At 42.0% G+C, this 21,543-nt stretch overlaps 2 protein-coding genes across 2 annotated transcripts in view; both read right to left on the reverse strand.

The window, feature by feature from the left end:
- LOC130700418 (potassium channel subfamily T member 2-like) overlaps positions 1-4,086 on the reverse strand; it is a 37,883-nt gene extending 33,797 nt beyond the window's left edge. Inside the window, exon 1 of the mRNA XM_057522466.2 lies at positions 3,939-4,086. Coding sequence (XP_057378449.1) covers positions 3,939-4,060 — 122 coding nt within the window. The 5' untranslated portion in view covers positions 4,061-4,086. The remainder of the gene's footprint in view (positions 1-3,938) is intronic.
- Positions 4,087-16,848: 12,762 nt separating this feature from the next.
- Positions 16,849-20,387, reverse strand: LOC130700500 (uncharacterized). The gene is made up of 2 exons (XM_057522552.1): positions 19,949-20,387; positions 16,849-19,907 (listed from the first exon to the last, which is right to left on the reverse strand). Exons 1-2 carry the CDS (start codon positions 20,385-20,387, stop codon positions 16,849-16,851), a joined length of 3,498 nt encoding a protein of 1,165 aa, XP_057378535.1.
- Positions 20,388-21,543: the final 1,156 nt, after the last annotated feature.

Raw genomic sequence — 21,543 nt, forward strand, 5'->3', positions numbered from 1 at the left:
TGGGGCGGCTGGGCTGCTTCCAGATCATAGGCTCATGCCTCCTGAGATCTTGTGTGATTGATGTCACTATACTTCCGTATCAGTCGGACCCTTTGTCTATTGGGAGTTGTCATGGCGTCCTCTTACAGTTAACCTCACTATCTTACATAGCCCATACATTGCTGCACAATAATGCAGCTGCGATAAGTATTGTTAGCATAAACGAGATAACTGTTAAGCCTGCTGTTAAGTGAGATTCAACAACCGAAAAACATAAGCATTTTGCCGTTAAAGGTAGTTATCATGCCAAAGGACACGAAGATCAGCAACAGATTGGTTATTAGACCTTACGCAATCAGGGTATTAGAATATTTGCAGCTGTTTCCAACTCAACGGCGCCCTTCTCCTTTTCTTAAGCACAGCCACGAAAAATGTCCCAGGCATGCGTCGTTCGGATACACAGAAACGATGAAAGCACATTTACATAAACTGTAGCCAAAAATTAAGAAAAATTAAACTACTTTCCATCAAATATGGAAATATTTCTAATGTGCGAAAGGTAAAATACTGAACCCTTCTACGAACAAAGAGGAGGCCCAACAGCTTCGTCGCAGTGTCTGTTGCATTTAAAGGGAAATAAATCAAAAAGGGATCGTACCGTGCTATATTATTTATGTCTTCATAGATCGACGATAGGCTGTTGTTTGGAAACAATGAAAAGACAAAGCAGTGAAGGAAGACCCAGTTCAGGCAGTAGTTGAATATGTGAGTGCATTATACAACCATTGTCAGAATCGCGCGATTGGCAACACCGATGCCATTAAGCTATTGTTCTTTTTTAATCTAAATTGGTTGCATGTTCCGCTTTATGCGGGGAAACGACTTCAAAGCTTTCAAGGACATAAATGAGAGCTTATTGAACAGACAGTATTCTTCTCTGCGGCCGTAGCTGGTTTCGACGGTCAGTTGATATAAAGATTTAGACCCATCTTTAAATTTTTAAGTTTGATCATTAGAAAGACTAAATGCTACCAAATTAATATGACAATTGGTTATAAGGAATCTATTATGAAACCTGCAGGGTCATATGTACAGAATCAACAAAGAAGCAAGCAAAGTTAGAGAAATTAAGGCGTCTCTTTCCAACGAAATCAACCGCGAGTGGGACTGAGAAAAGTAATAGTTAGCAAATGTGTGTTACAATTTAACCCAAATCATCGCGTTTGAATTATACTGCGTTCGCTTCTATAGTTTACGCCTACGGAACAGGTTTTCTCGAGACAGATGAGATTGTATACCAACAAAAGAATTCAGCTATCCCGTAAGAAGCCCATTTAGCACTAAATAAAGTAAATAAATAAAGAGGATAAAATGTTGTTATCACGAGATGAGTGAAAAAATATTCTTCTTCAATGGGAGGTCCTACAATGCACGTCGTGGTGTTATTTCTATCATTTGTGTCAGAAAAACCAAAACAAATTTTTATGGTAGCTATGTTATACTTGATCACTTGTTGCGATCGATCAGAACCTATACGGCCATAACAATACTGTTCAATGTGCCACGTTTTCCCAATCATCGCGTTTCGTTAGGAACAAGAACATACTGTCGTACCTTCTCTCATTCTCGTTACGCTTCATCATACGTTTTTACGCATCGCTACAAGAGTTTGGATGTTACTCTTCCGAAATTCCTCTGTCTGTCCACCAACGTAGAGCAACAATTAAATAAATTTTGCAATCACAAGGCGTCACTCAGCGTTTAATTTATTCAAGGTTAACTTTTCTGAATTTTTTTGCCCTCATACACGAATAAACGAATTTCACCAAGGCTGTTATGGTATGTGCAGAAGTCTTATTCGCCCTGTACAAAGCGGTTTTTTCCGTGTTAGAAAATCTCCGTAAATCAAAACGTCAGATTTGGCTTGCAAAAATGTTTTCGTTTAGGTAGACTATTTCATATTTTTAATATTGGTTTTAGGGAAAATTGGTATTTTTTTCTCCTCGTTTTGGCTATGGCCTCACAAAGAAATAATGAATTGCTAGGCTACTATAATGTTTGCACTTCACCATTTTAAAAAAATGCAAAAACTGGCAATTTAACGTAAAACTAAAGCAGGAATAAGTAGACCTGTTCTAAGAACCTTTGCAGATCTGTCATTTTCACTTTTCAGGGATGAATGTATAGGCCGTACAAAGTTGCATTCTGTTAGACACTTTATTCTAAGAGAATTGGTTCAGGTTCGTGAAAGAACGGGGCAATTTTCCTTTGTATAGCTTTCCCTTGAAAAATGGTTCAGTTCACGAGCGATAGGTTACATCGAAAATATTATTAAATAAACTATCATCTGCTTGTGGGTGCTTTATAAAGCAATTATAGAAAGATAAAGACTTTCATAGTCTAGATAAAGACAAGCCGACAAAGATAGCTCGCATAGTTCAAACCGGAGATGAGGAAGAAAAAGGTATATACCGTAGGACAAAATGCCAACCGCTGAACGATCGATACATTCTCTTGATCCCCTTGCGAAGACGCACATGATAGGGAATACAGAAAAGAAATAGCACAGATATCTTTAAAAAAAAAATAATTAGAAACATCGACAGGTTCCAGCCCTGTTGTATAGTAAATAAACGTAAACATGCACCTAAATCCTGTTCCAGTGCTGTTTCACGTACTGAAGTACTGTACATCTGCGTTCTGCCTCGTCAATACGTCTGTATATGGGATATTGGTTGCTAACAATGCCTCGTCACTGAAAATCGATTTATCGAATGTCGGTGGTTGACGTCGGTGGCTACGTCCCTATGGGGATATCTACGTGCACAGTGTAGACGCAGAAGCTATGAATTTTGAACTGGTAAAAATCTACCTCACAAACGACCAAGAATCCGTTCTTAGGCCCTACATTCGCAATTGAAAAGTCATTTCACTATTCTTCAGTTCCAAGAAAACACCGCAGTGCCAGCAACCTGTAGGGCTCTCGAAAATCGAAATAGATCTGCACGCTAAATATACATTACTAGCTGATAGTTACCAGTTCAGGTCGAAAACAAAGGACGAAAAACCTACCGAAAAAGGCTTTTCACAGGGTTCGCAACCTATCTATTCTGCAGGCTTCTGCAATACAGTCGATTGGCTATTGTAGATTTATCCAACCAAATGTGTTCACCACATTAATTAGTGACGACTTGCCACCTCTCAGAAAAAAAAGTTAAAAAATTTAATTTAATAACGGAATTTGAGTTCTGGCTTGCCTCTTCAATATGGAAATTAAAGATGAAATATACGAAACAACATAACATTGCATAGCCATCACATGTTACCTAGGCAACCAACTGCAAGTATTATACTACAAATGTGAAGAAAAAAAACAAAAAAACACAAGAACCCGTCCACATTCCATAAATAGGATTGGCTCATACGTAATAAGAGTAAAACTACAGAACGGCTTGTAGAAAACGCAATTCGAGTAGGCTTCGAGTAGGCTGTAAGCAAAACAGCTGCTTGTTTTGATAAAGCTTTCCTTTGATAGCCAACCATTGCGCCGAACCATCACTGCTCATCACAGGAAATGAAAGACATTGTGGATATGCTACTGCAGTCTAACTGTACATAGGTAAGTAGTACCAAACATTGAAGGAGAGGGTGGATGGGCCAGAAGGTTATTTGGAATTATTGGCAATGTTCGACATCATTAATCACGGATTATCGACGAAGAAAGTTTCGGGTAGAGAGTATGATAAGAGGAAAAAATCAGTTGAATTAAATTATGTCTGTTTATTTTGTATTCTCCATATAATAAAAGTCCCCGGTAGTACGTAAGTATACAGATACCAGCTTTTCTAGTTTAGTTTTTGGTAAGGGACGGGACGTTGATGTACACAGGACGGATACACCGGTGGGAAGCAGCAACGTTTGTGTTCAAGTTCAATAGATTTTAAACGGCGTACGCCTACCTTTCGCCGTCGTCGTTGAAAAAGTCCCCTCCTAAAAGGAGATCGCGTAAGCGGAAACGAGGAGGCAATGCTGGAAGGTCAGGTCCGAGCTCCACAGATGTCATTGTGTTCAGCGATATCATTTTGTTGGTGGGTATTATTTTGTCTCGCTAGTAATGTAATGAGTTTAGAAAAAATACTCAGTGAACTGGCATTCACAATTTCAGTTTTCCAAAATTTTGGGCGCGCACCTGCTTCTTTAACGAGTTAGCTTGTAAAATGCTGTAAGGCCTGGTCCACAACACAATTTGGGGAGGGCAACTGTCGCACAATTTTCGGCGTCAGGATTTTCTAAGAAGACAAGAAGGAAAAACCAAAAATCTAGTCCAACCAACACACTGAGGTACGCGCGTCGTACATCAAAGTGTATACGTCAACAAAAAAAGAGAGAGCCAAAATCTTTTGATTTCTCAAGCCCGCGACGCACACGTACCGCAGCGGCGGTGCTCCGGTGACTGACTTCCAATTCATCAAAGTTGAAGCAAACCTGGCTGCTCCACCCCCTGAAGGCACTCGCCGTTCCCAAGCTCGCATGCACACGCAGCATCGTTGGCTCTAGCAACTCCTGCAACTGGATTCAGATGAGAAAAGAGGAAAAGAGAAATAGAGGGTGAACGAGAGACACAGAGAGAAACAGAGAGAAAAGGGAGCGAAAACAGTCAGCGAATCAGTCTGGCAGAACAAAGGTGAATTTCGGATAACGTCGTCGCAGAAAAGAATTAGCAATGAAGAATACCTTTAACAGTTGGTACAAAATTAAAAATGATTGTGTTTCAAGATTATTTTTAAGGGCATCAAAGTCGGCCATTAAGCTCATTCTTTTTCATATTAATCCAGTTAGTATACGGTCAATTTTTTTTGGTTCACGTTTCATGGTTAGTACGTGTGTCTTGGTATTTCCTTTTTTGTTTAGGCCTACATGATTTTTACTGGGCTTTTGCGAACGCAAGAATCTTAGGAAACGGAAATACGCGTAAAATGTTAATACCAAAAAGAAATAAATTTTTCAGTAAAAAAATGTTTCTATGAGATAATGACATTAGATCCTGCGTGGAATTTGTTTTAGATTTGCATAGCTCTTCCTCGAGGCTTCTCCCTTAATAGTCCACCAATCTGAAATTAGTATTTTTCTTCGACTTTTCCTATATAATAGGTACGATGAAAAAACTATAATAACTCAATGGACAAAAACCTGACTGCTGGTATAAAGTTATAGGAACGTAGCTATATAAGTTGTTGGAAATGTATAACATGGCGCTCCTACTGAAGCATGCTAGCTGGTATATTGATTAGTTACACCAAGACTAAATATGATCAAGAAAACTGCCGAAATATGGGACGTTTGGCTGTTAAAAAGTACGTTTCCAAAGCTTCGACTGAAAAAGTCGAAAAATGGGTAGCTTGCGTAGTTAATCTACTGACCCATTTACACTTATGAATCTACAATTTTTATGAATAGAAAATATAGAACGAGGATAAAGCAATCTTAATTAAGATCAATGCGAACTTCATCGCATTTTCCATCTCTCTAGGGCATAAGTTTCATCGTCTTTATTTTACAGGGATCTATGATCAGCAAAGATAAATGATTTTTTTGCAGTGTGTGAATTTAATATAACAACTTGCCCCGAAACAGAAAAGACAACGTTATAAAAAAACATGAATTGTTGAATTTAGCAAAAACTCATATTTGGGGTGGTGTAAAGCTCTTTGGTGAAGTCTATTACACTGTAGAATCAGGACTGATCTTCAAATCATATGTGATTCTTTACGAATTTTGTGTTAAAGAATCCTGATTTTCTTGCAAAAATTATGTATTTCTTACTGCATGAGTCAGATTTTTTCTCCCTTTCGTAATTCTTCAGACAAACTTTTTTTTTCAAATGTAGCCTATACGAGTTTTTTGGTTTTTCATTTAAGGGAATTTTGGTCCCATTTTTCGAAGCTGAGGGTGGAGTTTTGGACCCGTAAGGTCTAGGGTTTGCATATAGTAGTTCAATAGTTTTAGGGATTCTCAGAGATTTTTGCTAAATTTCTTTGCTTCAGCCGAATTTTCACTTTAGAATAAAATATAGTCCGTGCTTCGACGCTCCAGACAATCCTCTCGAACCCAGAAGCCTCTCCCAAACCCGATAAACCGAACAGAAATCCAAAACGACGCAACCAATCAGCCAAATAGCTACACGTAGGTACAACTATACGACCACTTGGTGCGGTATAACCGGATGATCGCATAACTGATCAGATGCCATAGTAGCATTTAGTAGGTGATGACTGATTCTTATTACCTTTTATTCCCGTATGTATCGTTTGCTTTATCTCAGTAACAAAAACATGTTGGAAATATTAAATATGTTGACTAAAATAGAAAGAAGACTAGAGGCGATGCAAAGTGACGAAATCAAACAGCATAATCGGAACTAAATGTTTATAACATGGGCACGCAACTCTTGGTGAAGTTCAAGAAGAACAGCCACTAATGGACATATTTATTGATGCAATAGCATATTTTAACAAATTAAGACGCAATTCTGTTTCGTGATCAGACTAGACATCTGTCTAACTAAATTCCCTGACTGTCACATTGGCTGATTGACATGCACATATTTGTAATTCTCTTATTTTCTAAAGTAAGACCATAGATAAAATACGAAAAATCCTGTTTTCGTGAAATTGTACTACTCCCGCGTAAACGGCCGGGAAATTCATTGGCTAGTGGGGCCCTTGATAATAATAGAGAAACCTAGAATGGGGAGGTAAAGTGCATCCGTTGTTTGCACATGTTCATTTGGGTATCGTGAGTCGGCGTGACACAGCGTGAATATGCGTGATTCCGTTATAACAGAGTGTTTTTAGCATAACAATGTCATATATCTCTATGTAATACCGTTACCTTAAAAAAACGATAATCCAATGTCCTGAAACGTTTCACTCCCGCGTGAATGGTCGGCTGTTTCTTGATTCTGCTCCTGTATGCCCTTTAATGACCAAAAAAATTACGGTGGGGGTGTAGGAGAAACGGGGGTTTCTGAAACCAACGTCAACCACAACGATCTCAGGTAGAAGCGGACCGCAAACAAAGGCAACTTCAAGCTTGGTTTGCACGATCACCACGTTCGATCGCGCTACCTGCGATGATATCTGTTAAAGTAGATAACAAACCTACGAAACTTTTGATTGGTTTCTTCTTTATAGCAACTTTTTCGAAATTGACCCACACAAAAAGCACACAAGTTCACTGTGAATAAAAAGGAACACGGGACAAGACCAGACGACGCATATGATCAGTGGTACCCCCCCAGCCCAACAGGAGTGAACCAACCTTAAACACATACGAAAGAACAAAGGAAAAAAGATGTATGAGATTGAAATAAGAAAATATACAGTATTTTAACAATACCCACCGCATGTCATTCGAGAAAAGCACATGCGACACATCATACTCGCACAGCGCAGCCTGAAAGGGTAAATCATTGGTTGGTAGCGTACGCGACTCGGTCAAAAAACGAAGCCACTGTTCGACTTCGCTGCTCCCAGATGCAATAATTGTTCAACCACGTCAGACGCGACCTGTTTAATTGCTTACAGCAAAAGGTAAATGCGAGTTCCTACGTAAACGGTGTGGGGAATATTCTGATGAGTCTGCCGTGCGTGGTACACAAATCGATGAAATAGGATCCGTCAGCCAGTTATGGCGGCTGCTCGGATACGAAGTGATCAGTTATAAGGAAAGAGATGAAAGATGTATGTATGTTACTTATAATTTGGTCACTTTCATCCTAGTGCCTGGTAGAGGTAACGAAAGGCGCCGCGGAGTGGGTAGCAAGTGGTGCCGCCTGGAACAATGCTGCAACGTGGTTATTGAAAGAAATGGGCGATGGACACACCGAGTTTAGAACTCCAAACAGTTTATTTTTCTTAAGAGCCAGCACCTTCTTTACAAAGTCAGGGTGGGGTGTAAAAGATACGAATACACGTCACCAATTTATGAAAAAACGTGAATTGGTCATCTGATAAGATCAGTGACATGGATACCTCTGTCAAGCGGAAGATGGCAACAAAAGTCTTATTTAACTTAGGTTCATTAGAGTCCTTTTTTTAAAAAAAGGATTTGTTATTTTTTAAAGGAAGTCGCGTAACATTTACAAATATCCGCAGAAGTTGGGTTTATTTATATGCTAGTAACCATAAAGTAACCACATAATGGTACATGCGGTCAATTTCCGCTGAGGATGCGGCAAACCTGCGTGCTATGCTAGGCAAAGTTGATAAATAAATTGGTTCTTGACAATAATGTAATGATCACTTCATTTCACGAGATGATTGGTAAAAATAAAAAAAAATGCTTTGTACCCCTCCATGAAACAATGAATAGTCTTTGTAATATACATGATGGTTTAGCGCCAATCCCGGTAACTCTATTTTAAAAAGTAAGCAATTAATAAAGTTTGCCCACAGATGGCTTTCCCACAAAAAATCAGTGTTTCCTTTTGTTCAGGATACTGCACGTGGCTCATTGGACGAGTAGTATAATTCTCGTTGAGATTTTTTTTCTGAAGCTCTCTGTTTCTGTAACGAACTTTTATTACTCTTATTGAATTTGAGAACTTCCAAAAGACGTCTGCTCTTTGACAAAAGGAAATTTAGAAGGGTCGGCCTTTGCCGACATGGGCCACCAAGAAAGCTCTGTTACAGAGTGCCCCTAGCGGCTTGCACTAATTATTACAATTACATGTTAAAAAACAAGGGGTCTTCTCACGGGCCCGCCCTTTTTGATCTCCATTTGAGGAACCACAACATCCTCCACGCCGGAATCGCCAGCTCCCTTCTGAGATTCCAATTTCTTCTTACGGAGTTTATTCTTCTTGTACATGGCTTTCTCCTTTTCGCCGGCTTCAGCGTCGTCGGCGGGTGTGTCGATATCGGCTTGTGTTCTAAAGGATAGACAGTCTGGATGCCTCGGGTGGTTTCCTTTCCCGATTGCAGCCGTACAAACTCGTACGAGCCGTAGCAACAGCTCTCACCTTGCCGTCGTAGCCAGGGACCAAAAACAGTTCAGTAACAATGGCCGTCAGCCATGAAACTCGCTTGATGTTCGGCTCTCTTCAACAAGACGACTTCGCCAACACGTGGAATTCTCGTACCCTTACCCTTGCGGCAGTAAAATCGCTTAAGGTCGGACAAGTACGAGTCTTGCCATAGCGTCCACCATGTCAGAACATGCTCGTTTTTCTGCTTATCCAGTTCGATAAGCTCGTTGCGGCTCATTTTCGTAGAGTCGGGTGACTGTGTTGTGGGACCAGGTTGTCTTCCAGTTAGCAGCTTTTGAGGACATAATCACACTTCGTATGATTGCGCGTCTTCAAACACATAAGTGAGGGGCCGTGATTTCACGATGGCTTCGATTTCTACCAGTAAAGTATGAAGTTGGCCGTAGCTCACCTCCATACCCCATCACCAACCCTTTCCTTAATGGTTCTTTTACGGAGCGTACCATTCTTTCCCAGAGCCCGCCCCACCAGGGAGCACGACTGGGGGAGAATTTCCACTTAATACCCTTGCTTGACAACCAGTTGGCTAGGGTAGAATCTTCTGGTATTAGTTTTGCTGGACAAGTAAATGTTGACGTGTTGCCACTGTAGATAACTCTACAATTTTCTTTAAGTGACATCATTCTTCATACCGCGTGCATAAACGTTTGGGCAGTTAAGTCAGTCACAAGTTACAAGTGCACAGCTCTTGTGACAGCACAAGTAAATATACACGCATGCACCTTTTTCTCTTTTACACGAGTCTTTTCGATATCGTTCCCTTCGCAGTCTTTCTCAATTAAGATTATTTCTTCCAAAACGTACCTTGGTCCGAAGTAGTCGATCCCGATAACTTCCAAGGGTTGTGTTCTATTGGTACGATCCAAGGGCACTGAAGCCGTTTCTTCAGTGCAGGAATGCGATAGAACTCGTCGACACTTCACACACTGTTTGATAGCTGTTACCGAGTTGCCATGGCAACTCAGATCGGGCCTCACGCGCCCACAATTTCCCTTCCTTTTCTTTAATTTAGCGGCCTATTGTTCCGCTTTTCTTAAGTCATTTTTTTATAGACACGGAATTTAATTGATAACGTGTCAAATCGTTCAGACGCTTCTCGGCTTTCAACTTGTCGTGTCACCATTTTTCTCGCTTTGTCCATTTTTTGTCTTGAGTTAAATATAGTATTTCTCTACTTTATTTCGTCGTTCGTTTCATTTCGTTAAGTTCGATTTCGTCTTTACACGTGCTTAGTTTGCAACAATAGCACTTTTTATCCGTTGGCGGACGCGAGTAATCCAAAAACGATTTCGTGAAAACGTGATAACGAGTGTTTTGGATATGCTGGCATCTTTCCGTTTGACATGATAATATTAGATCATCATGTCCAATATTCTAGTTTGCTGGGAGAAGAATTGGCGGGTCGATCAGCAATTCATTTAAGGCTGGACCTACTCTTCCAGTCACTGCTATCAGTTGTTCTTGCGCATCCCAAATCGGTCTTAAGGTTACCAGGTTGCAGTGCAGTTTACCAGGTAGCTTTCCGTCTTGAAGGGATTCGTAGATTTCTGTAAATGCCCTTTTCTGAATACTTCAAAATAAAGATTTCCGTCGTTTGTGATTTCGCGGACAGGTAGACATGGTATTTCCTTTCCTCTGACCGTTTAAATTGCCTTACCGGGCAAGTCCTTTCTAAAAAGCCTAAACACCCAGGCGATTGTTCGTAGATATCATAGATAACTGCTTGCTTTTGATGCCAATTAATGCATCGAACCAGTCCAGGATACTGCTAATTGCAAGACTTTCTATTCTTTTCTTGGATCTTGCTTCAATCTCCATCAACTGTATTTCTTCTGATGTCAGACTTCCTCGTTGCGGCCATTCTTTTTCATCGTATATCAACTAGGATGGACCTCCCCAATAAAAAAGCCGCAATCAGTTTTTTGATCGTGGTTCCTGTTGATGCGCAGTCCGCTGGATTGTCTTTCCCAGAGCAGTGTTTCCAACGTTCTGTTCTGGACCTTCTTCAAATAGCCTCAACTCTCTTTCTGACAAACAGTTTCCAACGGGTTGGCTTACCCTTTATCCACCCTAAAGTTGCCATCGAATCGGTCCATAGATTCTTTCCATTGGACTTTGTCAATTGCATTGACAATTCTTTCAGCTAACGCATTACCGAGCTCGGCACTGAGCAATTCTAGTCTTGCTAGTGATACTTCATTTTTCGAAAGTAGCGCTCCTCTTGTTTTGCAACAAATCAGGCGGATTAAGTCTGGATATTGCGATTTCGCGTAAGCCACTACAGCACATGCTTTTGTCGAAGCGTCACAAAAAATGTGCAATTCTTGCATATGCTTGTTTGGTGCCAAAAAAAATCATTCTTGGCCCCTGACGTATCTTCCTTGGAAATGAATCTGAATTCTTTTAGTTTATCGAATTCGGCTTCATATGAAGTCTTCGCTTCCTTATCCTGTCCGATCTTCTTATCCGCGCCTTTGCCTGGTCTTCTTCCATGGCTTCATTCTTGCTCAGACTTTTTTTGTTTCCTTCCATGTGAGCGGTGCCACATAAAGTTTATCTTCATCCTGAATGATGCAGTCTGTTTAGGATTTCCACTGTATTGATAGTGGAATTTTTTTCCAACTTCCACTATCTTGCGAAATCTAGTTCGTCCATTTTCGGGTCCGTATCTTCTTCCAAATTTTCGGGTGTTCCTAGTTTTGGTTTTACGGGGAAACCGATCACCGTGGTAGACGATATCGTCACTGTCTCATCTTACACTAGTAGTAACCATCCTAATTTGCTCTTTAACGCCCGAATACCCGTTTTCGAGACGATCTGTTTTGAGCCGAGAACCTTCCAGACTTGATTCGCTCCGACGTCTATTTGGCACGGACCTGCCTTTCCACCTCGAATTCTGTCATCTGCGAGTTGGTAACCTTGGCTCCAAAGTTCGATGACGAATTCTGTCTTTTTGATCCAGCAACCTTCCCGATTTCGGGATGCTCGATCGCTTCTAATTCTATTTCTTCGGATAGGGGGATGATTCCTCGAAGTCGCAATTTTCTTACGCCGCGTCCCTTCTCTGGATGGATTTGTCCAAATGCTTGCAGCTCCAGATATTGATCTTCTCAACCGCATGTAGTCCTAGAGTTTGAGCCAATTCACTTCGAATTAAGGTTGCATTCAATCCTTGATCGATATATGCAATAGCTTTCATCCATCCTTTTGGGCCCTCCACTATTACTGTTGCCGTTTGGCACGCCAAATAGGCGTGCTTCTATTGAAAGAGGAGCGCCATCTGCTACCTTTAACATTGGAGATACCACTACTGTTGCCATAACCGATTTCGGATTAACTACCTTATTGCAGATAGCCGTGTGGTGATCTTTTCCGCATTTGTAGCAATTGCTCATACTCCAACACTCTCTCACTTCATGATTTGGTCCAAGGCACTTCCAACACCTTTTTTATTTCTTAACTTGCTCAACTTTCTTTTCTAGTGTGACATCACATTTGGTCGGTGGGTGTTATCGTTGCAACATAAACATCTTCTCTTTTCTGTACTCTCTTCTGTTTTGTTGCGAATGTGACTCGTTGCGTTTTTTCTGTTGGTTCTTGTTTCGCCTTTTTCTTTTAGTGTTTCTCTTTGGAATAGGCATATTCCTAGTCTTCAGCTGTCGAATCAATAAAAATACAGCGATCCTTTAATGCCTTCTTTGACCGTCTGGTCTCCATGCCGTCTTGATATTAGCTCGATTGGCAGTTTTCTTGTTATGATCTCCATAATGGGTTCGTTTTGAGCTGTAGGCAGCTGTCGGGGAAGTCTTCAGGACTTTGCGGGATTTCTTATTTTCGGCCACTTTCTCTGTTGAACTGTGACTACAAAGTCATGGCATCTGTTTAGCGAACCGTTTGAGGCAGACACTGTTCATCTACCATAGCGCCTCATAAAAAAGGTGGGGTACCTGGTAGATTGATTTTTGATAATTTAAGTCTTTACAGAGATATCATCCAATACGTTGAGGACCGGGGATGCTGCGGGGTATGGGCGCTGCAATTGTTGGAGTTGACTTTGAAAAGGCCAGCCCTCTGGTTAAAAGGGAAGTCCTCTGGAGGATTCTGGATATCATTGGCTATCCCACCACTTGCGTCCGTTGGTTACAGACTATGTATTCTGTAACCGGAATATCAATTCTCAACGGACCGGAGGTGGCTGGGGTGATTAATAATATCCAGTCGATTCGCCAAGGATGCCCATATCTGTCCACCTCTTCGTCCTATACGTTGAGCCATTACTTGTCTCTTATCCAAAGTTCTCCAGAACGTATCATTATTTAATGAAAAATTCACTGTCAAAGCCTTTTATGATGACGTCTTCATTTTCATTTCTTGTGGCGAAGATTTTACCAGGGCAGGACAAGTCATTGACTTGTATCTCTCAGTGGACAAAAGCAAGGATGAATAAAGAGAAAACGAAAGCCCTGGGATTTGGGACTTGTAGCTCTAGATTGCTTTGGCCTCTTGAATGCCTTGTGTCAGCGTCAACATTGTCCCTGTTAGGAATTAAATTCTACCAATCTATAGCCGAGACAGCTGATAGGATCTGGAATGATGCATTCGGCCCTCTAAATGGTATTTTGCGAGAGAATGCCTGTCGACAGCTTAACCTCTACCAGAGGGTGATTTGCATCAAGTCGAAGGCTCTCTCGAGAACTGTGTTTATTGCACATGTACTACCACGCAACCAAAGTATGGCTGACCAGATTTCAAAGGCTGTCTGGAACTTCCTATGGATGCGTAAAGTAGAAAGGCGAAGAAAACTGTAATTTATCGTTCTATCAGCCAAGAGGGACTGGGAATGGTCCACACACAACCCTTTTACCGTTCTCTTTTCTTGTACCCCATGTATTAAGTCCTGACTGGTTCCATCAGCCCAGACAGCTTTCTACTTCGTTATTGCATGTTCTTCCCTCTTCGGACCTTGTTACCACTCTACAAAGGCAACACCCTACACGTAGCAGTCATGAAGAGATCCTTTTACCTTCAGGAGCCACTGCATCAAATCAAGCAACTCTTCGCCTCATCCGTCCTGGTTCAGGGATATCCAATGGTTCACCGAAAAACATATAACCATTGGATCCTAGAGGTAACCACAATGCGAAAGCTGGAGATCCTGAGGCCTAATCTGGATTGGCCACGAATCTGGAAGGAGACTGCAGCCCTTCCAAGCAACATCAGAGAGACCATGTTCCTATTCAACCAGCGACTTCTCCCTACCAGGACCAGGTGCCATCGGTTGGATCCCTCCAAGGACGCGTTATGCCCCATCTGCCACCAACATCCCGAAACCGATGAGCATCTGATGTTCCAGTGTCCTGCACGTCTCACCGTTCGGAGCTAGTTAGAAGGAACTATGCGTCGAATGGGCTGCGGTTCGACAAGGGAAGATTTGATTCGTGGCCATTTTGGGCCGATAGGTAATCTCCGGCAAACAAAAAAGGATCCCAAGTCAAGAAGAAGTAGAGAGCCTATGGAAATCAATTTAGAGTGAAGGACTTATCTTGTTACCCTAGATAAGTCCTCCACCTTCCTTTTCTGTTAATTAAGCTTCATATTTTAGTATCATTTTGTTTATCGTGTTTTTATTTCTACCCGAATATGTCAAATTTTGGTTATTTTTTGCTTATCGTAAATTTTCCCCAATGTCTATTACCCGATAATTTGTGATCGACAGTGTGAATAAGACACTAAAACTTTCAGGTTCCTACGCTGTGTAATTTTCTGATTTTCACTTGGAATGAGATAGGTTAATGCACAGACACAAACTGAGTTGGAGAGAGAGAGAGAGCTTTGAGAGAGGGAGAATCGTCACCCGGTGATGGCCGATTCGTCAGACTAACTGACCATCAAACGGGTAGCAACTAACCGAGAAGAGAGAAACAAAAGAAGGGCGAGTTTGACCGCGTGGTTTTAGGGGTGGCAAATAAGGGTGGACGCCAATTACGGGTGAAAGAATGGAAAGGGTGGAAAGATTGTGAAAGGGTTGAGAAGTAAAGGACGACATAGTTGCGAAATATGGAAGATAATTTCTGACACTGCCGGCCCCAAATGTTATTCTTCGACATCTTCTTGATACGGTCTCGTGCTAATTCCGCAGCTCGTCGAAGTGGCCGGGACGATGGAGTAGATACTGCGACGTTTTCTGGTTCGTGATTTGGCTCGGAAAGTCGAAGGATGCAGTCTTGTGATGGGACGATTGGTTTTGCCATGGCTGTTCTCAAATCCACTGCTCTAACTTGTCCATCTGCGCTTTTGATTAGTTCCTCCACTACAGCCATTTTCCAATGTTTCCTTGGTCCGTCGTCGTGAATTAACACGATGTCCTTTTCCTTGACTATTGTAGGTTGGGTTTTTCGTGTATGTGAGTGAAATTCTCTTAGAGCTGGGATATAACTGGATAGAAATTGTTTTTTGAAGTGACCCAGTAGTTTTTGATGTCGGATGATTGATCTTTTTAATTGAGGGTTTTTCATCGAATGACGGGTCCAGTTCTTCTTCTGCCAGGTTTTCATTGAACGGAAGCGTGGTGATTCTTCTCCATACATGAGATGTGACGGTGTTAGAATGTCCTTTGCTTCAATTGTTGTGGGATAGTCTTGCAACGGTCTGTCGTTCAGAACGGCTTCATGAGGGCACGAAATTCGTTGAGTGTGCCATTTTCTTCAGTGTTGGGTTATCTATGAGCCTTTCCCAAAACCCACCATACCACGGCGATTTCGGTATAAACCGCCAATGGATTTGACGATCCGAGAAATGGCGTTGAATTTCGGCACTTTGGAATAATTTTGAAAGGTCTTCGCAGCTGCTTCAAACGTTTTGGCGTTGTCTGAAATGATGACTGATGGAATGGCGTGATGTGATGTAAAACATCGGAACGCTTCAAGAAAAGTTTTAGTAGCCAGGTCATCCACCACCTCCAGATGAATGGCACGAGAGCTGGCGCAAGTGAACAATAGTCGTATACTTTTTATCTTGTTTCTTGATATCCTTCTGGCCTCGTATGGTGAATGCTGTGAAGTCCACCTGGTTGTAGTGAAAGGAAAATCGTTGATACTGACACGCTGGTAGAGGAGCGTGTGTGTGTGGTGTGTACGCGGCTCCATTCACTGACAGGTGACACAATCACGGATGACGGTCTTGACGCTTTGTTTAATCTGGGAATCCAATATCTTTTTGCGAATAGCGGATACTGTGTGGTTGGTTCCCCCGTGTAGATATGATATGCTGATCAATTTTGTGATTCTGCATTTCTTCGGTAATAAGATTGGACTTATTGTATCTAGATTTAGTTTGGTTTCCCAAACGCCCTTGGCAGCGGATGATTTTGTTCTTATCCATAATGAGGTCTAGTTGTGATACTAGTGCTGGTCGTTTTCCTTTTGCTCTTGTAGATATTCTTTCTCCACCGGGAAGTGATGATCTTGAATTGACCGGATCCATAGTGTTTCGGCGCATTTTAGTTCGAAAGCGGTAATGTGTCCTTTTATCCATGATTTTCGTGACGCATCCAATGTTGTTCGCAAAACGACATATAATTGCGGTTATTCGAAGTAGTGATCGCCAACGATATTGTTTTGCATGAAGGATGTTTGAAATGTCGTTCCTGGTTTTTTGGTCAGAATGAGCTTTGTTGTCGATCACCACCGTGCTGGCTATGTGTCTGATGGATTCTGATAGATTTTCAATTTTCCAGCTGGGCCATTCTTCTGGTTTAGTGAGCCATGGGGGTCCGGTGTACCAAAAGCTATGGGAAAATTGTTTCAATGTTATCCCTCGCGTTAGTAGGTCGGCGGGATTTGGATGTGTCGGACAATAGCGCCATTCTGCGGTGCTTGTTTGGTTGAATTCTCGTATTGCTCTGACTCGATTCGAAACAAAGAGATTCTGTTGCTTTTAGATTGATGTAGCCAATATAAGACTATTTGGCTGTCGGACCACAATATCATTTCGGTGTTAGACCAAGTGGTTTGAAAGCATTGAGAATTGAGGTTGCTATGCGAGTGCCAATTGTTGCTGCCATAAGTTCCATTTGCGGTAGGGTAAGGAGTCTTTGGTCCTTTTTCAAGGGGCAACTCGTGATTTGGAGAATGCAAAGGATTGTTGTGTCTTATTGCAAACATAGGCAATCGCTCCATATGCTTGTTGACTCGCATCCACGAAGATGTGTATTTCTGTGATGAGTCCTGTGGTGAGGTAGGTTCTTGAACTTCGGTATTCGATTTTTCGATGGCTTGCGTGATTCCATTCCACCGTTCCTGCATCTCTGGCGACAACGGATCATCCCACTGTAGTTTCAATTTCCAAATTTCTTGAATCAGGATCCGTGCAGAGATTGTTAATGGTGAGATGAAACCCATCGGGTCGTAAACAGTTGAAATTTTACGAAGAACGATTCTTTTCGTTACGGTTGTAGCATTTGGAGTGGTCAAGTAGAACTTCGGTAACATGAGTGTGTCATTTGATCGAGACCATCTTAACCCAAGGATTTTGATGAAGGAATTCTTGTCTCTTTCATCGTCGAGGTTGATTGTTGTTTGTACCGCTCTGTTGTTTGTTGCCCACTCTTGTAGTTTCAGGCCTGCTTGTTTCATAATGGCGTTTGCTTGATTGTAGTATTGATGAGCTTCCTTTTCTGTTTCGCATCCGGAAATTAAGTTGTCTACGTAAATGTTTTGATCCATGTCAATGGCGATTTTAGATGAGGATTCTGCCAAGTGCTTTTTGATCACCGACAGCAAAATGAATGGCGAACTACTTGCTCCAAATGGTATTACTCGAAAACGATAGGTTTCGAACTCTGAATTTGGGTCCTTTCCATCCTTGATCCAAAAGAATCTGAGAAAATCTCGATCTGCTTCGTGTAGTAGTATCTGATGATACGCTTTCTCGATATCAGCGACGAGACCGATGTTGTGTGTTCGAAAACGTAGAAGGATTTCTAACATGTTGTTTTGTAGAGAAGGTCCAACGTTCAAGCAATCATTTAAGCTGACACCCTTGTAAGTCTTGCAGGAGCAATCGTAAACAATTCTGAGAGGAGTTGTTGTTGATTCTTTGATTACTCCATGATGTGGTACGTAGTGACATCCGCTCTTGATGTTGATTTCGTGATGCGGTACCTTTTCAATAAATTCGTTTGCCAGTTGTTGTTGGATAGTGGAATCATATAATTGTAAGTTGCTAGGCGTTTTCCCAAGTCGCTTTATCATGCTACGAGTTCGGCGTTCGCATACGAATTGATTGGATGAGAGAGTAGGATGATCTGTCTTCCATGGCAGACGAGCTTGATATTTGTTTTGTTTGAATTCGATGCAGTTGTTCTGATACTCACTGGTGATGTCCATGGCTTCTGTTTCTGGTTGAATACCCAGCATTTCTAGATCCCAAAGTCTCGAAATGTCAAATTTTTCTTCCACGGACACGTTTAGCATTGCCGTTTGATCAGAGTTGTTTACGTGTAGGTTCGATACGCAACCAGATAAGAGATATCCGAGCTTCGAGCTTACAGCTGTGGGGCCTTGCCCACGCACTATCTTGTCGCTAACGATGTCCCAATAATAATCTGCTCCTATGAGGATGTCGATTCGGAACTGAGATTCCATTGATGCTGGATGTGCGAGTTGCAAATTTCGCAGATGAGGTAGGTTTCCGATTAAGGCCCTATGAGGGTCATCCAGTGGATCGACTATGTGATTGATGACGATAGCTTGTATGTCAATGGGACAGCCATTGATGTCTCTGAATGATACTTGCACGACATCGTAGATTTCTGCATTAGATGAAGCAGCAGCGAAACCGACTAACACTAGATTTTCACGAAATAGCGTTTTGAGTTGTAGTTTCTTCGCGAGCTCCGTAGTGATGAACGATCGTTGTGCTCCTTTGTCGATTAGAACATTGCCTTTTAATGTGACACCTTTGGCTTGTATGGGCACAACTGCTGTTTCTAGCAAGACGAAAGATTGTGATGCAAAGGAATTGCGAGATCCGTTTGCAGTTAGGGCCACGGTTGTGGGATTTGAAGATAAAATGGTAGTGTTTGTTTCAACCCTTGGTCTCGTAGATGAATTTGTGTAATTACCGTGTCGGCTGTTTGAATGTAAACTAGTGTGATGAGCCTTTTGACATATGCGGCACCGAAATTTGGATGGACACTCGTTGTTTGTTGACTGTTGGGATCGTAGACAGTTAAAACATAGATGTTTACCACGAGCGATAGTGTATCTTTCCTCGGTTGTGACTACATTATTACAGTCTGTGGGAAAATGGTTTCCTGTACAGTAGGCGCAATGCTTAATTCGTTTTCGTTCGGTTTCCACTCGCGATGTTTTTGTAAACATGACACCGGCTTGCTTGTTCGATTCTGAATGTTTAATGATGGAATGATCTGTTGAGTCTTCTAAAATTTCAATTTCTTTTTTCATGGCATTCCTTAGTTCTTCCAATGTCCATTCGATCGCGCCGTGTTGTCTTGCTAAGTTGCGACGTAGATCTGCGGTTAACTTATCCAGTAAGATGCAAACGAGCAAATCACCATACGAATCCATTCCTTTCCCTAGTGCTTCAAGTCCGCGTATGTTTGCCTCTAGATTATCCACGAATCGTCTCAAACTTGTCTTGTCCAATCCCGGTTTCGGTAGAGATAAAAGCGCGCATGTGAGCCATGATGATCTTGTGCGGTTGTCCGAAACGCTCTTTAACAGATCTACAGCCTTTGGATGGTTGGCGTTGTTAGGTGTGAGACCCATCAGTAGAGCTTTGGCTTCACCGGTCAAGCGAGAGTTTAGGAAATTAAACTTAGTAGCATCAGAGTATTTAGTTTTGTTATGGACTTCGACTTCAAATACGTCCAGAACGCACACCATTGTAAAATTGAACCATCAAACTCGGGCAAGTTAAATTTCGGCAGGTTGCTTGAATCAGGAACAGCTATTGTTGTAGCGATTGGCGCGTGGGGGGCCAAGGGAACTGTTACCGCGTTGAGGGCGATCTGATCGTCGATTGCTACCTTTCGCAGCTCTTCGAGTGCGTATTCACCTGCATCTAAGGCATCCTTGATAATGGAGTTGGCTGAACAAGAGTTATCAATTTCCGCCTCCAGCTCGTCTTCACCGATGGCTCCTTGAATTTCATCGTCCAACGCTTCAATAGTTTTGATTTTGTTGTGGAGATCCATCAATTTTCTATTCAGCTCGTGAATTTTGCGTTCTTTTTCCATGAGTCGATCGTCGATGATAGCTTGTATTTTCGGTAGTAATCTCGTGACAGCACCACGATTGCCTGCTCGCCTGCTGACGAGGGAATTGATGGACGCCATCTTATTACGTTTCGAAAAAACTGGTTACGGCACCAAATGTCGATAATTTGTGATCGACAGTGTGAATAAGACACTAAAACTTTCAGGTTCCTACGCTGTGTAATTTTCTGATTTTCACTTGGAATGAGATAGGTTAATGCACAGACACAAACTGAGTTGGGAGAGAGTGAGAGTTTGAGAGAGGGAGAATCGTCACCCGGTGATGGCCGATTCGTCAGACTAACTGACCATCAAACGGGTAGCAACTAACCGAGAAGAGAGAAACAAAAGAAGGGCGAGTTTGACCGCGTGGTTTTAGGGTGGCAAATAAGGGTGGACGCCAATTACGGGTGAAAGAATGGAAAGGGTGGAAAGATTGTGAAAGGGTTGAGAAGTAAAGGACGACATAGTTGCGAAATATGGAAGATAATTTCTGACAATTACCTTTGCCAGAGTCATAGAGACCTGGTTGCTCCATGCTGTGCTGTAAATGCCACAAGGGTCTAGGGATACTTGTGGTTGAAATCTCACTGATTTTGTGGGAGGAGCTGGCAGCGATAAAGAGCCATCTATTGAATAGATCTAGAGATATCCTGACATCCTGAAGCAAAATCATAAGGAGACGTTATACCTAACCGATAGAGAGGTCTAATGCATAGCACCCCCGATTGCATTGCGGTCGACTGGAGTTCGAATCCAGTCGCAGCCTTTTCTTTTCCCCTTTCCTAACGTATACTGGCAACACGCTGCTCTTGATTCCACTTTCCACTGTTTTTTCCACTCATTTCAATTGTGTATTAATCACCAAACACTGGAAAGTGGAGCTTGGTTTGCGCTATTACGCCTCTCTGGCAATTTAGTTTTTTGCGCAGGAGGTATTGCGTGCTGACGTGCCGTTATTATAGTAGGCCATGCTTGAAAGACACGCTTGACTTAGCCATCCGACTACTCTAAGTACAAACCGCTGGAGTGGTGTTCTACGGATACTGATTCCATTTCAACTCCCCCCTCGTTTGGCGGGTCTGCTATGATTGACTGTAAAAATCTTGATTGGACATAGCTCATTGGTTGGGACCCTGCAGTACTCCACCAAAACCGCTAGGTTCGCTTTTCAACTGCCAGTATTTGACCACAAGTCAGCGCAGACCCTTATGGCATTTGTAGCACAGCGTGGCGC

This window comes from Daphnia carinata, chromosome 8 (assembly GCF_022539665.2).
Source record: "Daphnia carinata strain CSIRO-1 chromosome 8, CSIRO_AGI_Dcar_HiC_V3, whole genome shotgun sequence".
Taxonomy (NCBI): domain Eukaryota; kingdom Metazoa; phylum Arthropoda; class Branchiopoda; order Diplostraca; family Daphniidae; genus Daphnia; species Daphnia carinata.